The following is an 18,194-nucleotide window of genomic DNA, read 5'->3' as shown; positions in this document are numbered from 1 at the left end:
AAATGCCTTGTACGTGAGGTGACGAGTGCGTACTTGAGCTAATTGTTGAAAATCCGATTTTCTTTAAGTAATTTCAATTGTGTTTTTTTTTCCTGTTTTATACTACTTGCAATTTAAGCTTGTTGTTAGCTTAGAAGAGTATGTTTAATTGACTTAATTGCTTATTTGATTAAACTTCCTTAATTGCATTATGTGAAGCATGTTAGGTTAGAATTACCTATTTTACTTGGTACGAAATTGAGCTTAATTGAGTATTCCTTGTGTTGTTGCTACGTGTTTTACTTTGGGACTATGGGACGGCATCCCGGGAGATTCCCTGCATGTATTTATGATTTAAGATGAGGTGTGGGATACCGAGAGATCCCTAGCACGTATATTGAGGATACCAAGAGATCCTCGGGATACCAAGAGATCCCTAGCATATATTGAGGATACCAAGAGATCCCTAGCATATATTGAGGATACCAAGAGATCCTCGAGATACCAAGAGATCCCTGGAATATATTGAGGGTACTAATAGATCCTTGGGATACTGAGAGATCCCCGGTTATTATCCTTGTGAAGAATGGTATCTCCTTGTGATTGTTTTTGCCTCTATTTCAGTTATTGAGTTTTTTATTTTTCCTGTATTAAATTCTTATTGTTAGCTTTCAACTGTACTGATTATCTTATTCTGTCATACCATATATTTTTATTTTAGCTCAGTAGGGACCTAACCTTCCTCGTCACTACCCGACCGAGGTTAGGCTTGGCACTTACTGAGTATCGCTGTGGTGTACTCATGCCCTTTTTGCGCATGTTTTTCATGTGCAGATCCAGGTACTTCGACTCAGTCCTATCACCCTTGAGGCAATGCGACTGTTCTAGAGACTTCAAGGTATATCTGTCGCGCCCGCAGACGGAGGAGTCCCTTTCTACTCCCCCTATTGTATTAGCCCTTCTGTATTTATTTTCTTGTTAGATATTCTAGAGTTAGACACTGGTATACATTCAAAGGCTTGTGGTTTTATGAGATTCCGGTTTTGGAAAAATGTATTAGTTTTTGAGAGTTAATATTGTGTATGTCGAGCGGCACTTTTAAACACTATTTTATTACACTATTTCTATTTTAAATTGTTTTCTTCCGCAAATTGGTTTATTTTACGCATTTTAGGCTTACCTAGTCATAGAGACTAGGTGCCATCACGAAGGTTCACGGAGGGCGAACCGGGGTCGTGACAGAGCTCATCTCTCTGGAGGCTCTTCCATTATGTAATTGTATGTTTTCTTGTCAACACTTTTAAGTTGGGACATTAACTGATTAAAATATTCACGTTTGTATGACCTTGTAGCACTTTGAAAAAGATTTATTACCGTGGCTTTTGCATGTCTTTGCTTTAAATTTTTCTCAAAGTGATAGAGGCAGATACCATGGTGAGCTTCAGGATAAACTTTTTGAATCCCATTCGCGATCGATTGGTTTCGATCTGACAAGAAAACCAGTTTACGACGGACTTGAATTGCTTTTCTCATTTCCCCGAAGAACCAAATGTATGCCTCGTTGTTTTCTGACTCTGCTACACCAAAAGATAGAGGAAAGATTTGATTGTTTGCATCCTTTGATACAACAACAAATAGAACACCACGATATTTTGATTTTAAAAACGTTGCATCTACTGCAACAACGGGTCTACAGTAGGACCAACCAGCTATTGATGTCGCAGGAGCAGCATGTAAGCAAATCTGTACAGTGAAACACAAAAAATAAATCATAAGATGTGAAGTTTTTCAAATAGGAACATTTGAAACTTCAGGCTAATAGTTAGTATTGTTTTTCTTACCTATTCTGCTCATCTCTTTTTATTCTTATGTACGTTCCTGGGTTTTTGCGCACCATTATGTGTAGGTATGAAGGAAGAATCTAGTAGTTCTCTTCCGGTGTTCCTTTTATGCAAGCAACAGCTTTTTGAATAGCGCGCCATGCCTTGTGATAACCAATGTCAATTCCAAATTTCTTTTTCATTTCATTTTCTACAAAGGCTGGTGTAACCTCTATCTTTTTGTCTCGAGCATGTTCTATAATTTGTTCACTTATAAAATTTGATGCAGCATGCTTCTGATCTAATTTTCTTGCATCAACCGAGCATTCATGGTTGTTATGATAATTTATCACCCTGAATAGTGTGAGATTTTTAATTCTGGTAGCACGTACATTCCAACCATATTTCTCCATGATGCATTTCAGCTTGTATCTCTTTGAACATGATCTAACAACAGTGAATTCAACTTTCTGGTTTATCTCCAAGCTGCAAAAAAATTTATTCATGTTTTGTTTGTTCTCAAAAATTGATCCGACTCTTACTCCCTAAGGCAACGCATCGTGCCTAAGTATTTTACATGATGAAGATTCTTTTAGCTTTTTCCTCATTCTTTTTCTTGATTTCTGAGAAACACTAGAAGTTTCAGCAATTTCTTCAATTCTATCTGATGCTATTGGTATAAGTTCCATGTTTACTTCATTTTCGTTGTTGCTTATCATTGCAAAAGGTAACAAAAAACTTTGTTGGATTGTGTGTTGGTTGTCAATTTGCATTATTAGCTATCCTTCTTCTTCTTGGTCATTGATAAACTAGTATGAATTTATTGGGGGAGTGGGTAATTGTTCCAGTATTATATATTCTGAAGCAGCTATAATGTTAGAAGGTTGTTGCTCGTTGTCTACTTCCATTATTGGCTGTCCTACTTCATGTTGATAATCAGCAAAAGGCTCTGAATCTATTGCATATGCAAGAGATTGTTTGAATGCTGCAGATTTTGAATGTTGTATTTTTTTTATGACGAAATGGCAATTCTTGTAGGCTGAATCAGTTGTAAGCAAATGTATAGAGGTACTGAGTTCTTCATCTGAAGTTACAAGCATTCCTTTGCTTGTATTTAGTTTGATATCAAACCATATTTTTAGTGAATATCTGCTTGAATCAATATTTGTAACTTCACTAATTTTCTTCAGGAAAGTTTTGAATGATATTTGCTTATTAAATAGAACAAGTTTTGTATCATGATCCAAGTGTTTGAAATCAAGAGTCCACCTCCCATTGAAAGTAATAACAACGCAAATCGAACTCATCCTGCAGAAGCATGTTTAGTGGCAAGTATTAGGAAAGTGAATAGAAGAATTTAATTATGAAGTTCATAAAAAATCTAAGCATATTGAAGCTGAAGTTGAGCAAATGTACTAGAACATTTTCAGCTCGTTTATAGTGAAGTTTTCGGGAAAAAAATCTCATGAAGAAGGTGATTAATGGAGGACAAAACTTGAGCATAAACTAAATTTAACTTCAGCATGCAGGAGAAAATTACATAGTGCAGGAGAAAATCTTTTAGGTTGCTTGTCCTGAAGTTTTTACAAATGAACTAAATCACTTAAGCATCTTCTGCTGAAGTTTTTTGAAAAAAGATGTATGACAGGATTAATGAATCGAGGGACAAAAACTTCAACTTATTAACTTCAGCACATTGGGCTGAAGTTTTTTAAAAAAGCTTTACAACAAAAACTGTTGAATCCCGGACAAAAACTTTAGCTTATCAAGTGCTGAAGTTTTTTGAAAAAGCTTTACGACAAAAACTATTGAATGCAGGACAAAAACTTCAGCTTATAAGTGCTGAAGTTTTAGAAATGAACTTAAATAAACTTCAGCATGTTTCAGCATTAATTGCATAGTATACAGGAGTAAACGTAACAAACACAATTAAAGCAGTAATTATATTGCATTGAGGGTATGTGTTAGTGTAATAATTGCATTCCTATCACATTCATGCACGTTTTTTATTAGACAACGTCTAAAATTCCTCTTTGCCTTTTCAGATACCATGCAGAAGTTTTTTGCACCTATATAAGAACGTTATACCTTGTTAGTTTATTCACTCAAACACATATATTTTAGAAGATAAAATATATAACGGAGAAAAATGGATGTTGTAATAAGGCAAATAGTTGACGAAATTAAACAAGACATTATAGAGGCTTTTGAGCTAAAACTAGATGAGCTCATAGACAAGTACGACAGGGAGCTGGAAGAAATCAACAACAAGCTTGATACGCTTGTGATGCTGGCACAATTTGATAATCTTGGTGATGACGGCGCTCGTCCATCGTCCAGTGACGACGACGATCACGATATGGATGATTAGGCTTTTTTTTGGATAATCCTTTTAGTTAAAGGATTATTATGTTATTTCCTTTATCTGTAATTTTAATTTATGTTTTTATGTTTTAGTGGAATATTCTATTTTTATTTTAAGTTTTTTGTTCCCTTTTTTTAATATTAATTCTCTTCAAACTTGAAAAATAAAAGAGAAAATGAACTAAATAACTTCAGCAGGAATTAACAAAAACTCATCCGAAAATTAAACATTTTTTGGTATGAAGTTTTTCCAAAAAATCATAATAAAATACATAGTGCAGGAAGAAAACTTCAACTCCCATTACTGAAGTTTTCAAGAATGAAAAATTTCAGCATAAAATGCTGAAGTTTTGTGCAATATGTAATTTTAATTTATGTTTTATTTTATTTAATGAAAATTGATGTTTTTGTATTAATATTTTCTTGCGTTTTTTTAATAATAATCCCTTTTAAACTTAGAAAATAACAGAGGAATTAACAAAAACTTATCCAAAAATTACATATTGTAGGACAAAATATTAAGCATGTTTTAGCAGATGAACCAAAAAAAATTCAGCATACTAAAAATTATATGAAAAATATTTTACATATTCCGGAAAACATAAGCATTTTTTAGTATGAAGTTTTTCCAAAAAATCATAATAAAATACATAGTGCAGGAGAAAAGCTTCAGCTCGTTTTGCTGAAGTTTTCAAGAATGAACTAAATTTTTTTATCATTTTCCTGAAGTTTTTAAAGATGAACTAAAAAACTTCAGCATAGGTGCCGAAGTTTTTGTGCAATATTAAATTATAATTTATGTTTTTATTTTTTACCCAGTGTAGGAGGAAAACTTCAGCTAGTTTTGCTGAAGTTTTTAAAGATTAACTAAAAAACTTCAGCACCTATGTTGAAGTTTTTGTGCAATATGTAATTTTAATTTATGTTTTTTTTTTACCCAGTATAGGAGAAAAACTTCAGCTCGTTTTGTTGAAGTTTTTAAAGATTAACTAAAAAACTTCAGTACATATGCTAAAGCTATAAATACTCTAAAACTACAGCTCGTTTTGCTGAAGTTTTTAAAGATGAACTAAATAACTTCAGTTTTATTAGCAAATAAACAAGACATATACTTCAGCATATGTAAAAACTTAGCTTGTTTAGCAAATAAACCAAAAATTTCAGCATATTATGCAGTGGAAAACTTCAGCATATTTGAATTTGTCGGATTAGAATGTTAGAATTCAACGTGAAACAGATTTAGAATGCAAATTCAGCATATATATGAAGAGTTCATGTTTCATCCGTCAAATAACTTCAATCAATCAATCAGAAAACATATATCATGAAATCAATCGGTTTCAAAAACTATTTTGAATTCTGAAGATGAATTTGAATACTTACAATGTATTTTGTAATTTTGAATTTGGAATTTGAATCTGGTTCAAATCTACTTTGCGAGAGGCGATATGAGGAGAGACGGAGTGATGGAGGAGAGACGGAGGCGATCTGGAATTTGAATCAGGTATGCGTGATGCATCTTTTATATGTTTTGGAAGGGGTATAATGGTCATATTAATACAGATTTTTTGTTAGTTGGTTACGAAATCAATAATTTTTAAAAATAGGGTATAGATTAAAAGGTGGCATAAATATAGGGTATGACTACAAATCGCCCGTCCAAGCAAGCACAAAAGGAGCTCCGTCAGCCATGAACTTTCTGGATCGTTCTGGACCACGTTGACCGACCCGGATCCGATTGGTGACGAAAGCGCGTATGTCGCACCTCCACGGCTTCCTTTAAGATCTAGTTTCACACATGAATTAGGAAAGCCGACTTGTAATTTATTCTGTCTTATTGCCCAAGCCAGCACCTATAAGTCCTAAACTCTTATATATAGCCATGAAAAATCCATTCTGGGAAAAATTCCGACAAGGAAGAGAAGAAAGAAAAGCGAAGGAGAAAAGAAAAACATGGGAGGAGGAACAGAAGCTTTTCCAGATTTAGGAAGCCATTGCCAACATTCTGATTGCCGTCAGCTCGATTTTCTTCCCTTTACCTGCGATGCCTGTCAAAAGGTTTTGCTACTTTTTCACCTCTTCACCTCCCACATAGGATTTTGTGAAAAGCAAAATTTATTCCTCAATATTCATAATGTTTGACTCTTTCCGTTATATTTAATTGAGAATGATTATATTCTTATGGTTAGCAAACCTTCTTTTATCTGTTTTTTAACTTAACGAAACTCTGTCTGGAATGAATTACACGTATCAAAATACTTAAGAGATAATATCAACATATGTTATACTTTAAGTTAGAGCTTCGTTAAAAGTCAAGAGTAAATTCGTGACAGATTTGCCAACATAAGTGTACTATGGTTCCAAAGTATAACCGATATTTCGTATAGTTTTTTGAGCCTTTTTTTTTTTTTTTATCTCTATTCAATTCTCCGTGCAGATATTTTGTGTAGAGCACAGATCATGCAAGTCTCATGAATGCCCAAAATCCGATATTAACAGCCGAAAAGTTCTGGTTTGCGAAATCTGTTCCATGTCTATTGAAACTACCGGTTGTCAAGGTGAAGACGATAAAGTGCTACTGCAAAAGCACGAGAAATCTGGGGATTGTGATCCCAAGAAGAAGAAGAAACCTACCTGTCCTGTGAAGAGATGCAAGGAAATTTTGACATTCTCAAACACCAGCACTTGCAAGAGTTGCAGGATTCAAGTTTGCCTCAAGCACCGGTTTCCTGCTGATCACGCCTGCAAACGGAATTCTTCATTATCCCAGCTGTCAGCTAATAACAAGTTTTTGATTGCTCTGACTGCTAGGAGTGGGAATGACTGTGGGAATAAAAGCCGCGCATCAACTTCACGCCCCACCACCCTTTCTGTTAAAGCTTGTTGATTGTTTCAGAAAGATTGCTATACATTTATCAATTGTCATTTGTAACTATTACCATCATTTAAGTGCTCATTAATTTGTTTACATTGTTTTTTTTCCTCTTTCCAGAACAAACCCAAATGTGAAAGAATGACCCTACAATACCACAAGGAGGGAACAATCTTAAATTCAGAACAGCATCCTACCATGTTCTCATTCTTTTCTCATACGCTTGATAGATAGCACTTCCTCCATTTCAGTTTATATGGCCATCTTTGATAAGGCGCACAGTTTAAGAAAATATTCTCCTCTTGAAAAATTTTCTCTAAAATAAACATCAAACAAAGAAAATGATGTAGCTGTTTTACGCCGCCCTCTTCCGCCAAAAACAAAGAGAATTTTAATGCTATACACAATATTCTTCCAATACTCCGGCATTTTAACACTGTCCTTTATATACATTTCCCAGGAACAACCAGTTCAAAACCTTCAGCTACAAAACAATTCCAAGCACTGCATTCAACAAACATAACTACCTTCCTACCACCTGCGTCATTGCTCTTTTATTTTGGGGAAGCATAGCTAGGAGAATCTTCTTCCTCGGTCCCTGCAAATACCCCCGAGTGCAACAATTAAGAGCAAGTATTATCAAAAATTGAAGAGGCACTTGGAGCCCATTGTGCCTTTTCCACACCCTAGACTACAATTCACGTATGAACAAAGAGAAGTTAAGCCCCTCTCCACACCCCCAACGAGAAAAGTATCCGTTTCTCTTCTGTTGAAGAGAGTCATTGTGCTTAGCAAAATCAGCATATATTGACTTGCATTCTAATTTGTAATGACTTTTTTTTCCAAAATAAGATGACTGAAATGACAATTACCATAGGTATCCCCAACTCCTTCAGGTCACGGTCCCCCATTTGCTTCAATGCAGCCATGTCTATCTGCGATGGGTAAACAGACTTCACTAAGAAAAGACTTAAACTAGGATCTCTCAAATTCTTGGTGAAGTATATAAAACCACTCAAATGACAACAAAAAGTTGATGCATGGCAACAAACAGATAAAAGAGATGGACTGATAATAAAGTTGAACTATGTCACAAAGGCATGATTGGGCGAAATAGAGAATGCTTGAGAATGTTATGGGTCAATGGCACACCTTTTAATAACGAATAGCAATGAGGCTTCTTTCCTATACACAATGACACATCAAGATAACAAGTAAAAATCTCGGATTAGAAAGCCATGATGAGCTTATGGCTAAAAAGGGAGGATATCATACGAGATTAAGAGCTTGATACCGTGATCACAATAAACAAAAAACAAATACCGAAAGATTTGTCATGTCACATGTTCATAGCACGCTACACAAGGTATTCAGCAGTAGCTCTTCAACTTCTCTGAATAGTAAGCAGTGTGCTAACTGTAGGATATGGGTGCAATAGCGATCAACTAGCTCTTAATCAAAGAAAGCCTTCTTTACCAAGAAATAGAAGGTTCTCCATCCAACAATATGATACTTAATGCATGATGTTGTTACTTTTGCAATGAAATGCTAGTTCGGATTTAAAGCTTCTATGCCATAGTACCAGTACTGATAATAAAAATGTTCACAAGGCTGAGATGATGCAATAACAAGGAGACCATGACAAAACCAAAACACATGATTCATCACATAACAAGAGTATTGTTCACCTCCTCAGCTTGAAAGTGGATAGCATACTTTCCCAAACCAAGGGAATTTAATAGACTGACCACGGTCACGGGGCGTTGATCCTGTACAACACCAGATATAAAAATATTAAGATCTTTGCATAAACTCCTGTCCATTTTCAAATATGTGTTCTCTTTTCTCCTCATTCCAAGCGTAAAGGGAAATAGTACAACTATAACCACAATAGCTGTGAAATGGTTGAATTATGAGAGAAGACATAAAGTATGAAGAATAACAACTAATTCAGTCCTATTTGACAAGCAAAGTAGAAGAAATTGACATGGGAATAAACAATTTGGAAGTTTTCAAAAGCATTCAAACGATTCAAACCCACTATACTTTAAATACCAGGAACATGGATGCAACCAATGCCTTGACACTTCCTATATGTTGCAGAAGACAGGGGAATAACAATGTGATGAAAACTTCCTCTGATAAATGATAATAGTAAAACAACAGAGACAACAATTTCAAACGAGCATTAGCAACCAAGGCATTTTAGAACATGGTCTAACAATGCCAAAACTACTTAACTTTCATCAAACATTTGATACTTAAAATATAAGCAGTGCTAAATTCCAGCATACAGGGAAAATATAGACAGCAATCTGGACAGACGAACCATTTATTTGTGCACTAGAACCAAGCAAGAAGAAACATCTATCGTCAAAAATGATCTGCTAATTTGAGTAAGCTGTTTGTGGTATTCACCAGATAGACAATAACTACAGAGGCTAGAGCAAACATCATGATCTTGAATGTCATATAGAATCTGAATGCCTAATTTTGCATTCTCCAGTTGAAGTCAAAATGTAGTGTCCGTGATACAAAATAAGACTAGATCTGTACCAGAAATAATACAAGATAGAAAAGCAGTAAATAAATAATAAGTAGGTTCATACAGGATATGAGCTTTGTAGCATGCTTACATTTGCAGAAGAAAGACCTGGCATCGAATTCCCGGCAGCTAGTGTGGACCTCATGGTCATAGGGGTAAGACCTTTTAATGCGGAAGGGTTCAAGAGGTCAGCTCTCAACATACGAACTGCTCTTGAAGTTTCAGCTGGCCTTACTGGTAGTACATGCTGAGCTGTAGTGATATTGCTTGGTAATGAGACCTCTCTAGAATCTTTTGCAAGTCTATTTGGAGATCTTGGTCTTACACCACCATAAGGCTGTGATGCATAGGAGGATCTCATTGCCTCCATCTGATGCAACTCACTAGTTCCAGATGATCGTTGGCCGACACTGACAAGCTTCCTATGAGACTGTTCTGCCGATCGAACAGTTTCTGCCATCATCTTATGCTGCTCTTTTTTTCTTTTTTCAATCTCCAGAATAATTTCCTTTTGCCTTCTTCTGCGTATTAGTTTCAGTCGGAGGTCATTTTGCCCCACCCTTACATCTTCACATAGCAGAAACAGTAGAAAATATCAGGTAATGTGATAGACCAAGGACTAACACGTGAAACAGAAAGATATTTATCAAAAGTTAAAGAACCAAAAAAAAAGAGATGAAACCAAAAGATAATTAAGATAATACCATTAGGGCCACCATATCCGGAATCCCCTGCACCTCCATACCCCCGCACACTTGGAAAAAAATGGCAGCAAAACAACCACTCTCAGATAAAATGATAATCAATGCAATCTGGAGCAACTTTAACTTTCACAATGTCATCAGTTACCACAGAAAGACATAAGCATTCGGTATCACTATTACCAATAATTAGTTTAAATATAATGTGTTCATAAGTCTCTGATAGTTTTGCTATCACCTGAATCAGTCAAAACATAACTAAAAAAATAAACAGCCGACACTAGCTCTACCAAAACTATCAGACAGAACAACAATAATGATTGTACCGTTTGCGAAGCGATAGAGGAGGATCCTCAGAGTCAGTCTTATAGGTCTCTCCTAGTGATCTTTTGCCTCCTGACAATCTTTGTTGACCAAAACCAGCTCCCTGAGAAGCTGACGATCGCTTCACCACCTTCTTCGGATTTTAAGAGTCGCAAAAATGTTTAATTAGGAAAATTGAACCTTAAAAAGCAACAAAGTAATAAATTCCTAAGAGGTTTAACTCTGTAAAAGAAAGGCGAAACTAAATTCCAATAAGAGAGGAACATAGGTCTGATGCTTGATAAACAACATTCTGATGCAAAATAAGAGTGAAAAATCGAGAAAGCTTACTTGACCAGAGCGGCCCAATGTGATAGTGACCTGAGGCCTTGACATTTTCGTTTGTTTTGAGATGGTCTCAGCTAAAGCACAGCTAATAACCTTTTGGATTGATCAAATGCTTTCACAAAATCTGAAAGGAATACAGCTAAAAGATTAAATGATAGAGAGTAAAAAACGAAGGAACCCTAGAATCGCATTTGACGAAGAATCAGATTCCTGATTTTACTCCATAGTTCCGGACTTTAGTCTTTAGTACGGTCGCAATAAAATTGTGTTTTTGGTCTCTCTTTTCCCCATTCATGTGTCGAGAGCTCGTCAACAGTACACGCCCCACAGTATTGTGCCACGCATATTTGGCAATGCTGTACTATTTACTGTGTATTGAGTACTACTAGTAATAATAAATAAAAGTAAGAATGTATATAATTTACTAGTAAAAATATATCGTACATGACATGCCATACGCAAAAATAATACTATTTCTACATGAAAAGAAAGTATTTTTTTTATTAAAATGAAAAAAAATACCTTTTTATATCACAAAAAAACTCATTTATTGAAATGAAAAAAAATCTATCTATAACATGAAAAGAAATTACTATTAATAATATTTTTACTTAGGGTGGGCTGGGGTAATGTAGCTCCTCTCTCAACAAGTAAAAAAATACAAACTCTTCATTCTCCCTTCAACAATCACTTTCGATGAAGCATAACATATGTCGACTTTGACAACGACAACTGAGAGTTTGTACTTTGATGATAAGCTATCATAATTGCTAAGCTTTTAAAGAGTTGCGCGCCTAACTTTGTCGCTACTAATTGGCATATGTGAAAATATTAGTGCCCTGTCGCGCTCAAATCCTGGGTCCGCGTATGGCCATACATGCCACTTGCTTGGCAATGCTGTACTATTTACAAGTTTCACCAGCGCAAAAAATTCAGTATTTGATCCCATGAGCAGTTAAATTTTGACTATAATTTCTGTTTCATAGTTTAAAACAATTATTACTTCTTTCCAACTTCCTTTCAATAACAGTGTGATCCAAGCGTTAACAAAACAACTGAAATCATCCCATTTAGTAATTCACCCATCAGTCCAGGTAACTCTGAAATGAAGGTACGTTGGTCCACAAGGTGAAATAACTCAGTCAAATCCCGATTTTAAATGAGACAGGTTCTTTACCTCTCCAGTAAAATGTACAAAAGTGGTTTCGTGTTATGTAGTTCCACTAAGGTAGAACCGTAGAACGGACTCGTGTAATAAGAGATATTCATTGTCCCTTTCGTTTGTGGGTCCTTAATGTTATCAAATATTAATGGTTTTCCTATTTTCCCCTTTTACTTGGTATAAACTCTGTGCTTTATGTTTTTTGTTTTCTCCTTGTTCTCGCTAACTGAAAACATGAATAGAGAATCTCTCCCTCCTCATGTTTGGTACAGGCATTTGAGCAGCGCCGACCAGTAAATCAGACCTGGAGTAAGCGCATACAAGTCCATGATACATAATTGACGTTGCATATAAACGGGTTTACGTTGCGAAAGTGAATGATGTGTTTTAATTTTAATATTAACGCATCATGCACCAGAGAATGAACTTCAGAAAGCATCATTTGGAAATTATAATAGCCAGTTTCGATCCAAAATCAAGATTTGCTTTAGCTGAGGCCACCCAAAATACCCCATATGACTCATACAATCTTGACGCATCAGAGGACGGTTAGAATATATCGCACTTCTAATCACTCACCCAAGCTCGGTTGACACCACACAATATACTGGATGGGATTTCAGTAACATGTCACATCAGAATTTTGATCGGCTCTTCATCTACTACTCAAATATACATGTACAACAAAAACGTAATGTTCATAGCAAGTAAAGTATATGCCGGAGCATCACATGTTTGCTGTTGTTTCCTTAATCTCCTCCATAGAAATCGCCTGCGAAGCAAAAGGCAGAAGACTCGCCTTAGTAGCAGATATTAATTGCAAAACAGACACTAGGCAGTTATGAGGCACGGACAGCATATAATAGTAACCTTTTTTTTACCAATACTCCTAGAGGCTGATATATCAAGGGTAGAGTAAGCAAACTCATGCTATCTGTCATGGGCTGCTTTCCAGACATGCCCCATGACCCCTTGGCCGCGCCCCATGGCGGCCTAGCAAGCCTCACAATGCCTAGCGCCATGGTCGGCCCCGTGGTCTTGGCTGCGCCAAGTGACAAGCGCGCATGTGCCTCTGTCGCCCCACCGATGCCTCTCGCCAGCGCCCAAGGGCTGGCCAATGACAACAGCGCCGCGCGCCCTGACAATGCCGCGCGCGCAGATCCTGATGCCTCGCCAGCGCCCAGCTGCAGGCCCATTCCAGCAGCGCCTCGCGCACAGACCCTGATGCCAAGCACCAGTGCCCAGCCTCAGGCCAGCACATCAAGTGTCGCGCGCGCCCACAGCAACGCGCGCGCAGACCCGCAAGACAAAGATGCTGCCATCGGACTTAGTTTTTCCTTGTAATAATCTAAGTCCTTTTCATTGTAATCATAGACTAGTTTTCATCATTTTCATTTCAGTGTGCTTCTACAGCTTTATTAGGACTAGTCTTGTAATGTTGGTTTATTTTTTTTAAGCATTATTAAGGGGGACCAAACAATCAAACATTTCAATCAGCATTTTCTGGTGTCTCTCCCCCTCGACACCACATCATTGTAATCAGCATTTTCATTCAGCAATAAAATCATCATCATCATTCAAAACCCAATTCTCTCTCAGCTTCCGCAATTTGCTCACGACATTGGTTTTCCCGCACGGCACTGACAATCTAGTCTAGCGTGCGGCGAGGACCTCATTGGCGGACAGCAACCGCACTGACATCGGTTGCTTAGCCTTACGTTGCCCTTCCAAAGATCATCAGGAAGGCGTTGCGTAACATTACACATGCATGGCTTAATCTTTGAGACAAGCATATGACTACTGGCAGGATCAACCAGGTAGCATTCCTTATTGACGCCGGCATCGCATGAGCATGGCCGACCCAAAGGGCACCGCCAAGTCCAAGACGAGCACGACCGTCATTCGTAAGGAGCATTCTTTGGGCAAATAGGAGCCAATGAAGGCCCCATGCCCATTGCGTTTACCGAATCCGAGAGTCCGAGCATACTAGTCATGGACCAAGCCATCGCAAGGCAAAGCAAGGACGACCTGGGACACACAGTAAGGCGACAAAAGTAGACTGATCAACACAGAACTTAATTGGAGCTTTTATAGATGATAAAATACTAAACCATAACGTCCACGGCTACTTGGATTGACACACAGAGTGAAATGGTTATGACCAGATATATATGATAGCACACGTAATTGAGCTAGAAACATTCTTATTTTTATGAGGTAAGATTAATTGAGCTATAAACATCGAATGGCAAAGGACACACAAAGGCAACAGACAAGTTATCCTTAAATTCATGCACCCATAAGCTGAATAATAGATCTTTAGAATGCAGAATATTGATTTTCTACTTACAAGATCTTCTGCTTTTCTTTTTACCCCCAGAAAGCAAAAACGAAGTGTGATCACCAGAATACAACAAGTCTATAGATACAGGCAAAACTCATTTTACCTCTCTCTCATTGGTACACACGGACAATTCCAGAAGCCCTGCTGTGCTTCTGCAGCTTTGTCGTCATAATGCCTGAAAAATTAAAATGATAACAACATGGTACAGTTCATGGTAATAACGATTACAAAGGTACTGTGGTAACAGGTAAGGAGCAAAGCATGAAAACCATCAGAACAAATGTGTTAGGAGTGAATATTTACCTGCAGGGGCAGAGTGGCGCACCCAATGTATCCTTGTGCTCTGCCAATCCCTAAGCATATGTCAAAAAATACCATTAATTAAATCCTGTCCTCGATGTAGATGTTTCAATAAGGAATATAGGAACCACTGGGTGTAGGGACTAAGACATCCTAACAAGAACAGTACTAAACTATAAACCACCTATGCTCCACCTAAATGGAACCTAAGATTATTAAGTTTTCAAAGACACCAATGAATGTCTTTCATATGTGCATAAATCAGACAATCGTGATATGCTTCTTACATGTATTTCTAGTAAAACATCTTAATAAGTTGTGAAAGTTAAGGAGTTCCTTAACACACATCATTCCATTTTTTTGTGTGTGTTGGGGCGGGGGGGACTAAATCTGTACAGGTCTGTTTTTTCCTTTTTGAAAAAAAAAACAATTACTATTAAAAAGACAAAGTACGGGTCTCTGTAGCAAAAATTACTTTTCAAGGATAAAGATATTCTGGTTAGTCGTAGTATTCTGTGAATCTAGACTTAGGTCCTAAAAATGACTAATTCTTTCGTCTCCTCAAGATTATTAATAGTTACAGCGTCTCTGTATGCAGATTCATTCATGCTTAGCCTACAGACTTCTTAAATATCTTCTCGATTCAAATTTCTAAAAGGTGATATTTCGGTTCTTTGTAGAGCAACATAATTTAGAAAACTTTGTAAGACAAAAAGCATCCAACACCGAAAGGGAGAAGTCATAATGGCTATCGAATAATCAAATAAAACTAATCCTACAACTACAAGCTATCAGACTAATAAATGATACTCCTAAGTCCTAAGGCAAGTTCCATTACACGCTTGGAAACGACCTTATGTTTTGATGCTCTATAAAAACGCAACAGGATACTTACCACAACTGCATATAAAATTCACTTCTTTCCATTGGGAAGTATGTTTTCCATAGGTTACTTTTGATGTGGCTGAGGCTTTAAAACCATTTTTTAGATTTTGGATTTAACCTCCCGTTCACCTTGGTTGCTGCTAACTGTTATTATTTTTGACATTTTATTGCTATCATTGTTGTTATTTATTCGGGGGTAGCTATTATGTTCAATAGGTAAATCATGGATGTAACCCAACACAACCAAGAGGATCCTCAACTACCCCAACACAATCCAGGCGAGCACCCTTCCATGTTATCAAAAGACTTCTCCTTATCCACTCCCTTGCCCTGTTGATATGGGGCTTCTAGTGTTCATAGCTCTCCTTCAACAGAATAGCTTTTCCATGGTTTGCAATCACACTACAACTTCCTCGTGGCTCTTCATAAAGAAGGATTGTGTTCCATCATGTTCCACCTTAAAATAAGGACACCATGTTTGATCAATCTTTGTGATTGGCCTCTGTCCGATCTATTAAGTCCACCACTGTCATTTTTCTTTGAAACAACTGCGATATATCCTATTCATCTATCTTGGTTATGAGATGATAAATCTTTTACTCACATTATCATAATTTCTCAACTTTTATTCCCTTCTTTGCGCCAAAATTGGCATTTTATATATTAAGCTCTTCTTTTCCATTGTTCTTTGTTTTTATTTCCCCTCTTACACATCTCTTTTATTACATAACTAGACGTTATACTGTTGTTCTCTCTTATCCTCATTTTATGTCATAAGATGTCCCCTTGGTTCAAGGATTTCCACTTCTTGAAAGCTCCAAAATTCAAATTTATATGTTCACCAACCAACTTAGAAACATGCTTCCATAAGATACACAAAAATACACCTCAACCTAAAATATACTAACTGAAAGATACCTGGGCAAAAGCAACCACCTATTCAATCTTTAAAACCAAGGGAGCACATTGACATGAAAATTATTATTTCTACAGTAATTTACCAGCTGACAAAGAAATACCACAAGTTGAAGCAGTGAATTTGACATTGACCCTCTCTATTAGTTGCTAATCAACAGTCACAAAATCATAGAGTAAATAATAAAACAACATTAATATGCTATTGAAGACAGCTTTCATGGAGAGTGGAGACTAAAGGCCCTTGTCGCAAAATTCAATCCCTAAGACAGAATCTCAGTAAGTGAAATAGAGAAGATTAATCATTTGCCACACCTAGAGATAAAAATAGGAAAATATGATATGAAACATACGCAAAAGTCATAAACATACAAGTGCATATAGGAAGTGCAGAACAGAGGTTATTATTATAGCAGCTGCAAGCAATCGAATGATCATTAAAATAAATGTGGAAGGGAAACGAAAGTACCTTGATGACCACAGAAGTTACGCCTTTGTCCATGCAGAAATATGTTCCTGACCTGCGAGCATACTGCTCCGAGAATTTCCTCATGATTTCGACAGATTTCTCTGATGGTTCCACTATATATGCAAACCACGCCGAAGAAATTAGTCATTTCAGTAAAATTGATAGCTTAAACTTGTACTAAATTTGTTGATTTTATGTTCATAATCAAATTTTGATGTAGCTGAATGGAGGCCTTATTTTCATTTTACGGAAAAATCACAAGTAAATCTATAGATGCTTATCTGCCGTGATTAAAAATGAGTCTTCAAGATCTATATGAAGACATTCTAAACTCGAAACTAAAATGTGAAGCAAAAATTTAAAAGCTCGAGGCAGTTTTTAACATCAAAAGTCTCCATGGATCCAATTCCAGGAGCTTATCGCCATAAACAAACTAATAATTCAAAAATCGAAAACAAAAATATGCAACAGAAAGGAAATGAGAAGAAATAATGACTGTGAAGCTGAAAAATGATTACTTTTAGCTACGGTGACGTAGCGACGAGAAGAAGACTTAGGAAGAGTAGCGAAAGATGAAATCCCGAAGCCGACGCTGTAGGAGGTGGATGCTTGAAGAGTTGTCATGGCGGAAATCGGCAGGTAATCGCTTCGTGTTGTATTTTTCAGTGCTAGTTTTCGATTGAGTCAAAGTATGATTCTGTGAACCACCACAACTTCGGAAGGAAAAAGATCTCTCTCGTACAGCGTGTATTGATATTTATATATACTATCCCTTTGTCCTTTTTATTATTTCACCTAATATGAGAAGAAAAAATCGTGAGCGCCACACGTTGCAATATCGTCGGAGAAAATTACAGAGCCACTCGGTTCACCCGCTTCCGTTCCTTACTACGCTACGGCAACTTCGCCTGGGCTTTTGGACTTTTTTTTATCTGGATGGGCTTTTGGACTTGGTCCATTTTCTATTGGGCCTACTGTTTACTAGACTAGTAGGAAAATGATACTGTATAGCTGTTCTAAAATTAATAGTCAAAAAATATATATTTTTTTGTATATATATACATTATATATGTTATATATAAAAATTATATAAATTTTATACACTTTTTTTGACTCGTGAATGTAAATAGTTTCTGACACGAGCTAAAAATGATAATACTCCCTTGTCAATTCCGATTGCCCAAAAA

At 36.6% G+C, this 18,194-nt stretch overlaps 3 protein-coding genes across 4 annotated transcripts; 1 reads left to right on the top strand and 2 right to left on the bottom strand.

The window, feature by feature from the left end:
- Positions 1 to 5,992: 5,992 nt before the first annotated feature.
- Positions 5,993 to 7,131, top strand: LOC104220280 (zinc finger AN1 domain-containing stress-associated protein 12). Its single transcript, XM_070167624.1, has 2 exons — positions 5,993 to 6,221; positions 6,601 to 7,131. The coding sequence occupies exons 1-2, from the start codon at positions 6,117 to 6,119 to the stop codon at positions 7,048 to 7,050; spliced, it is 555 nt and encodes a 184-aa protein (XP_070023725.1). The 5' UTR covers positions 5,993 to 6,116; the 3' UTR covers positions 7,051 to 7,131.
- A 186-nt stretch (positions 7,132 to 7,317) lies between these two features.
- On the bottom strand, positions 7,318 to 11,281 carry LOC104220281 (uncharacterized). 2 transcript variants are annotated; one of them, XM_009771118.2, is made up of 7 exons: positions 10,936 to 11,281; positions 10,608 to 10,738; positions 10,285 to 10,334; positions 9,672 to 10,147; positions 8,724 to 8,804; positions 7,908 to 7,970; positions 7,318 to 7,633 (listed from the first exon to the last, which is right to left on the bottom strand). In XM_009771118.2, exons 1-7 carry the CDS (start codon positions 10,978 to 10,980, stop codon positions 7,559 to 7,561), a joined length of 921 nt encoding a protein of 306 aa, XP_009769420.1. In that variant the 5' UTR covers positions 10,981 to 11,281; the 3' UTR covers positions 7,318 to 7,558. The 2 variants fall into 2 exon arrangements, with proteins under 2 accessions (XP_009769420.1, XP_070023724.1); XM_070167623.1 differs by having other exon boundaries at positions 10,608 to 10,735; positions 10,936 to 11,232.
- Positions 11,282 to 14,462: 3,181 nt separating this feature from the next.
- On the bottom strand, positions 14,463 to 17,883 carry LOC104215943 (ferredoxin-thioredoxin reductase catalytic chain, chloroplastic). The gene is made up of 4 exons (XM_070167622.1): positions 17,526 to 17,883; positions 17,008 to 17,120; positions 14,742 to 14,791; positions 14,463 to 14,613 (listed from the first exon to the last, which is right to left on the bottom strand). The coding sequence occupies exons 1-4, from the start codon at positions 17,629 to 17,631 to the stop codon at positions 14,538 to 14,540; spliced, it is 345 nt and encodes a 114-aa protein (XP_070023723.1). The 5' UTR covers positions 17,632 to 17,883; the 3' UTR covers positions 14,463 to 14,537.
- Positions 17,884 to 18,194: the final 311 nt, after the last annotated feature.

The sequence above is a fragment of the Nicotiana sylvestris genome, chromosome 2, assembly GCF_000393655.2.
Source record: "Nicotiana sylvestris chromosome 2, ASM39365v2, whole genome shotgun sequence".
Lineage (NCBI taxonomy): Eukaryota > Viridiplantae > Streptophyta > Magnoliopsida > Solanales > Solanaceae > Nicotiana > Nicotiana sylvestris.
Note: the sequence above shows the minus strand (reverse complement) of the source record. Positions and strands in the feature narration are given on the sequence as shown.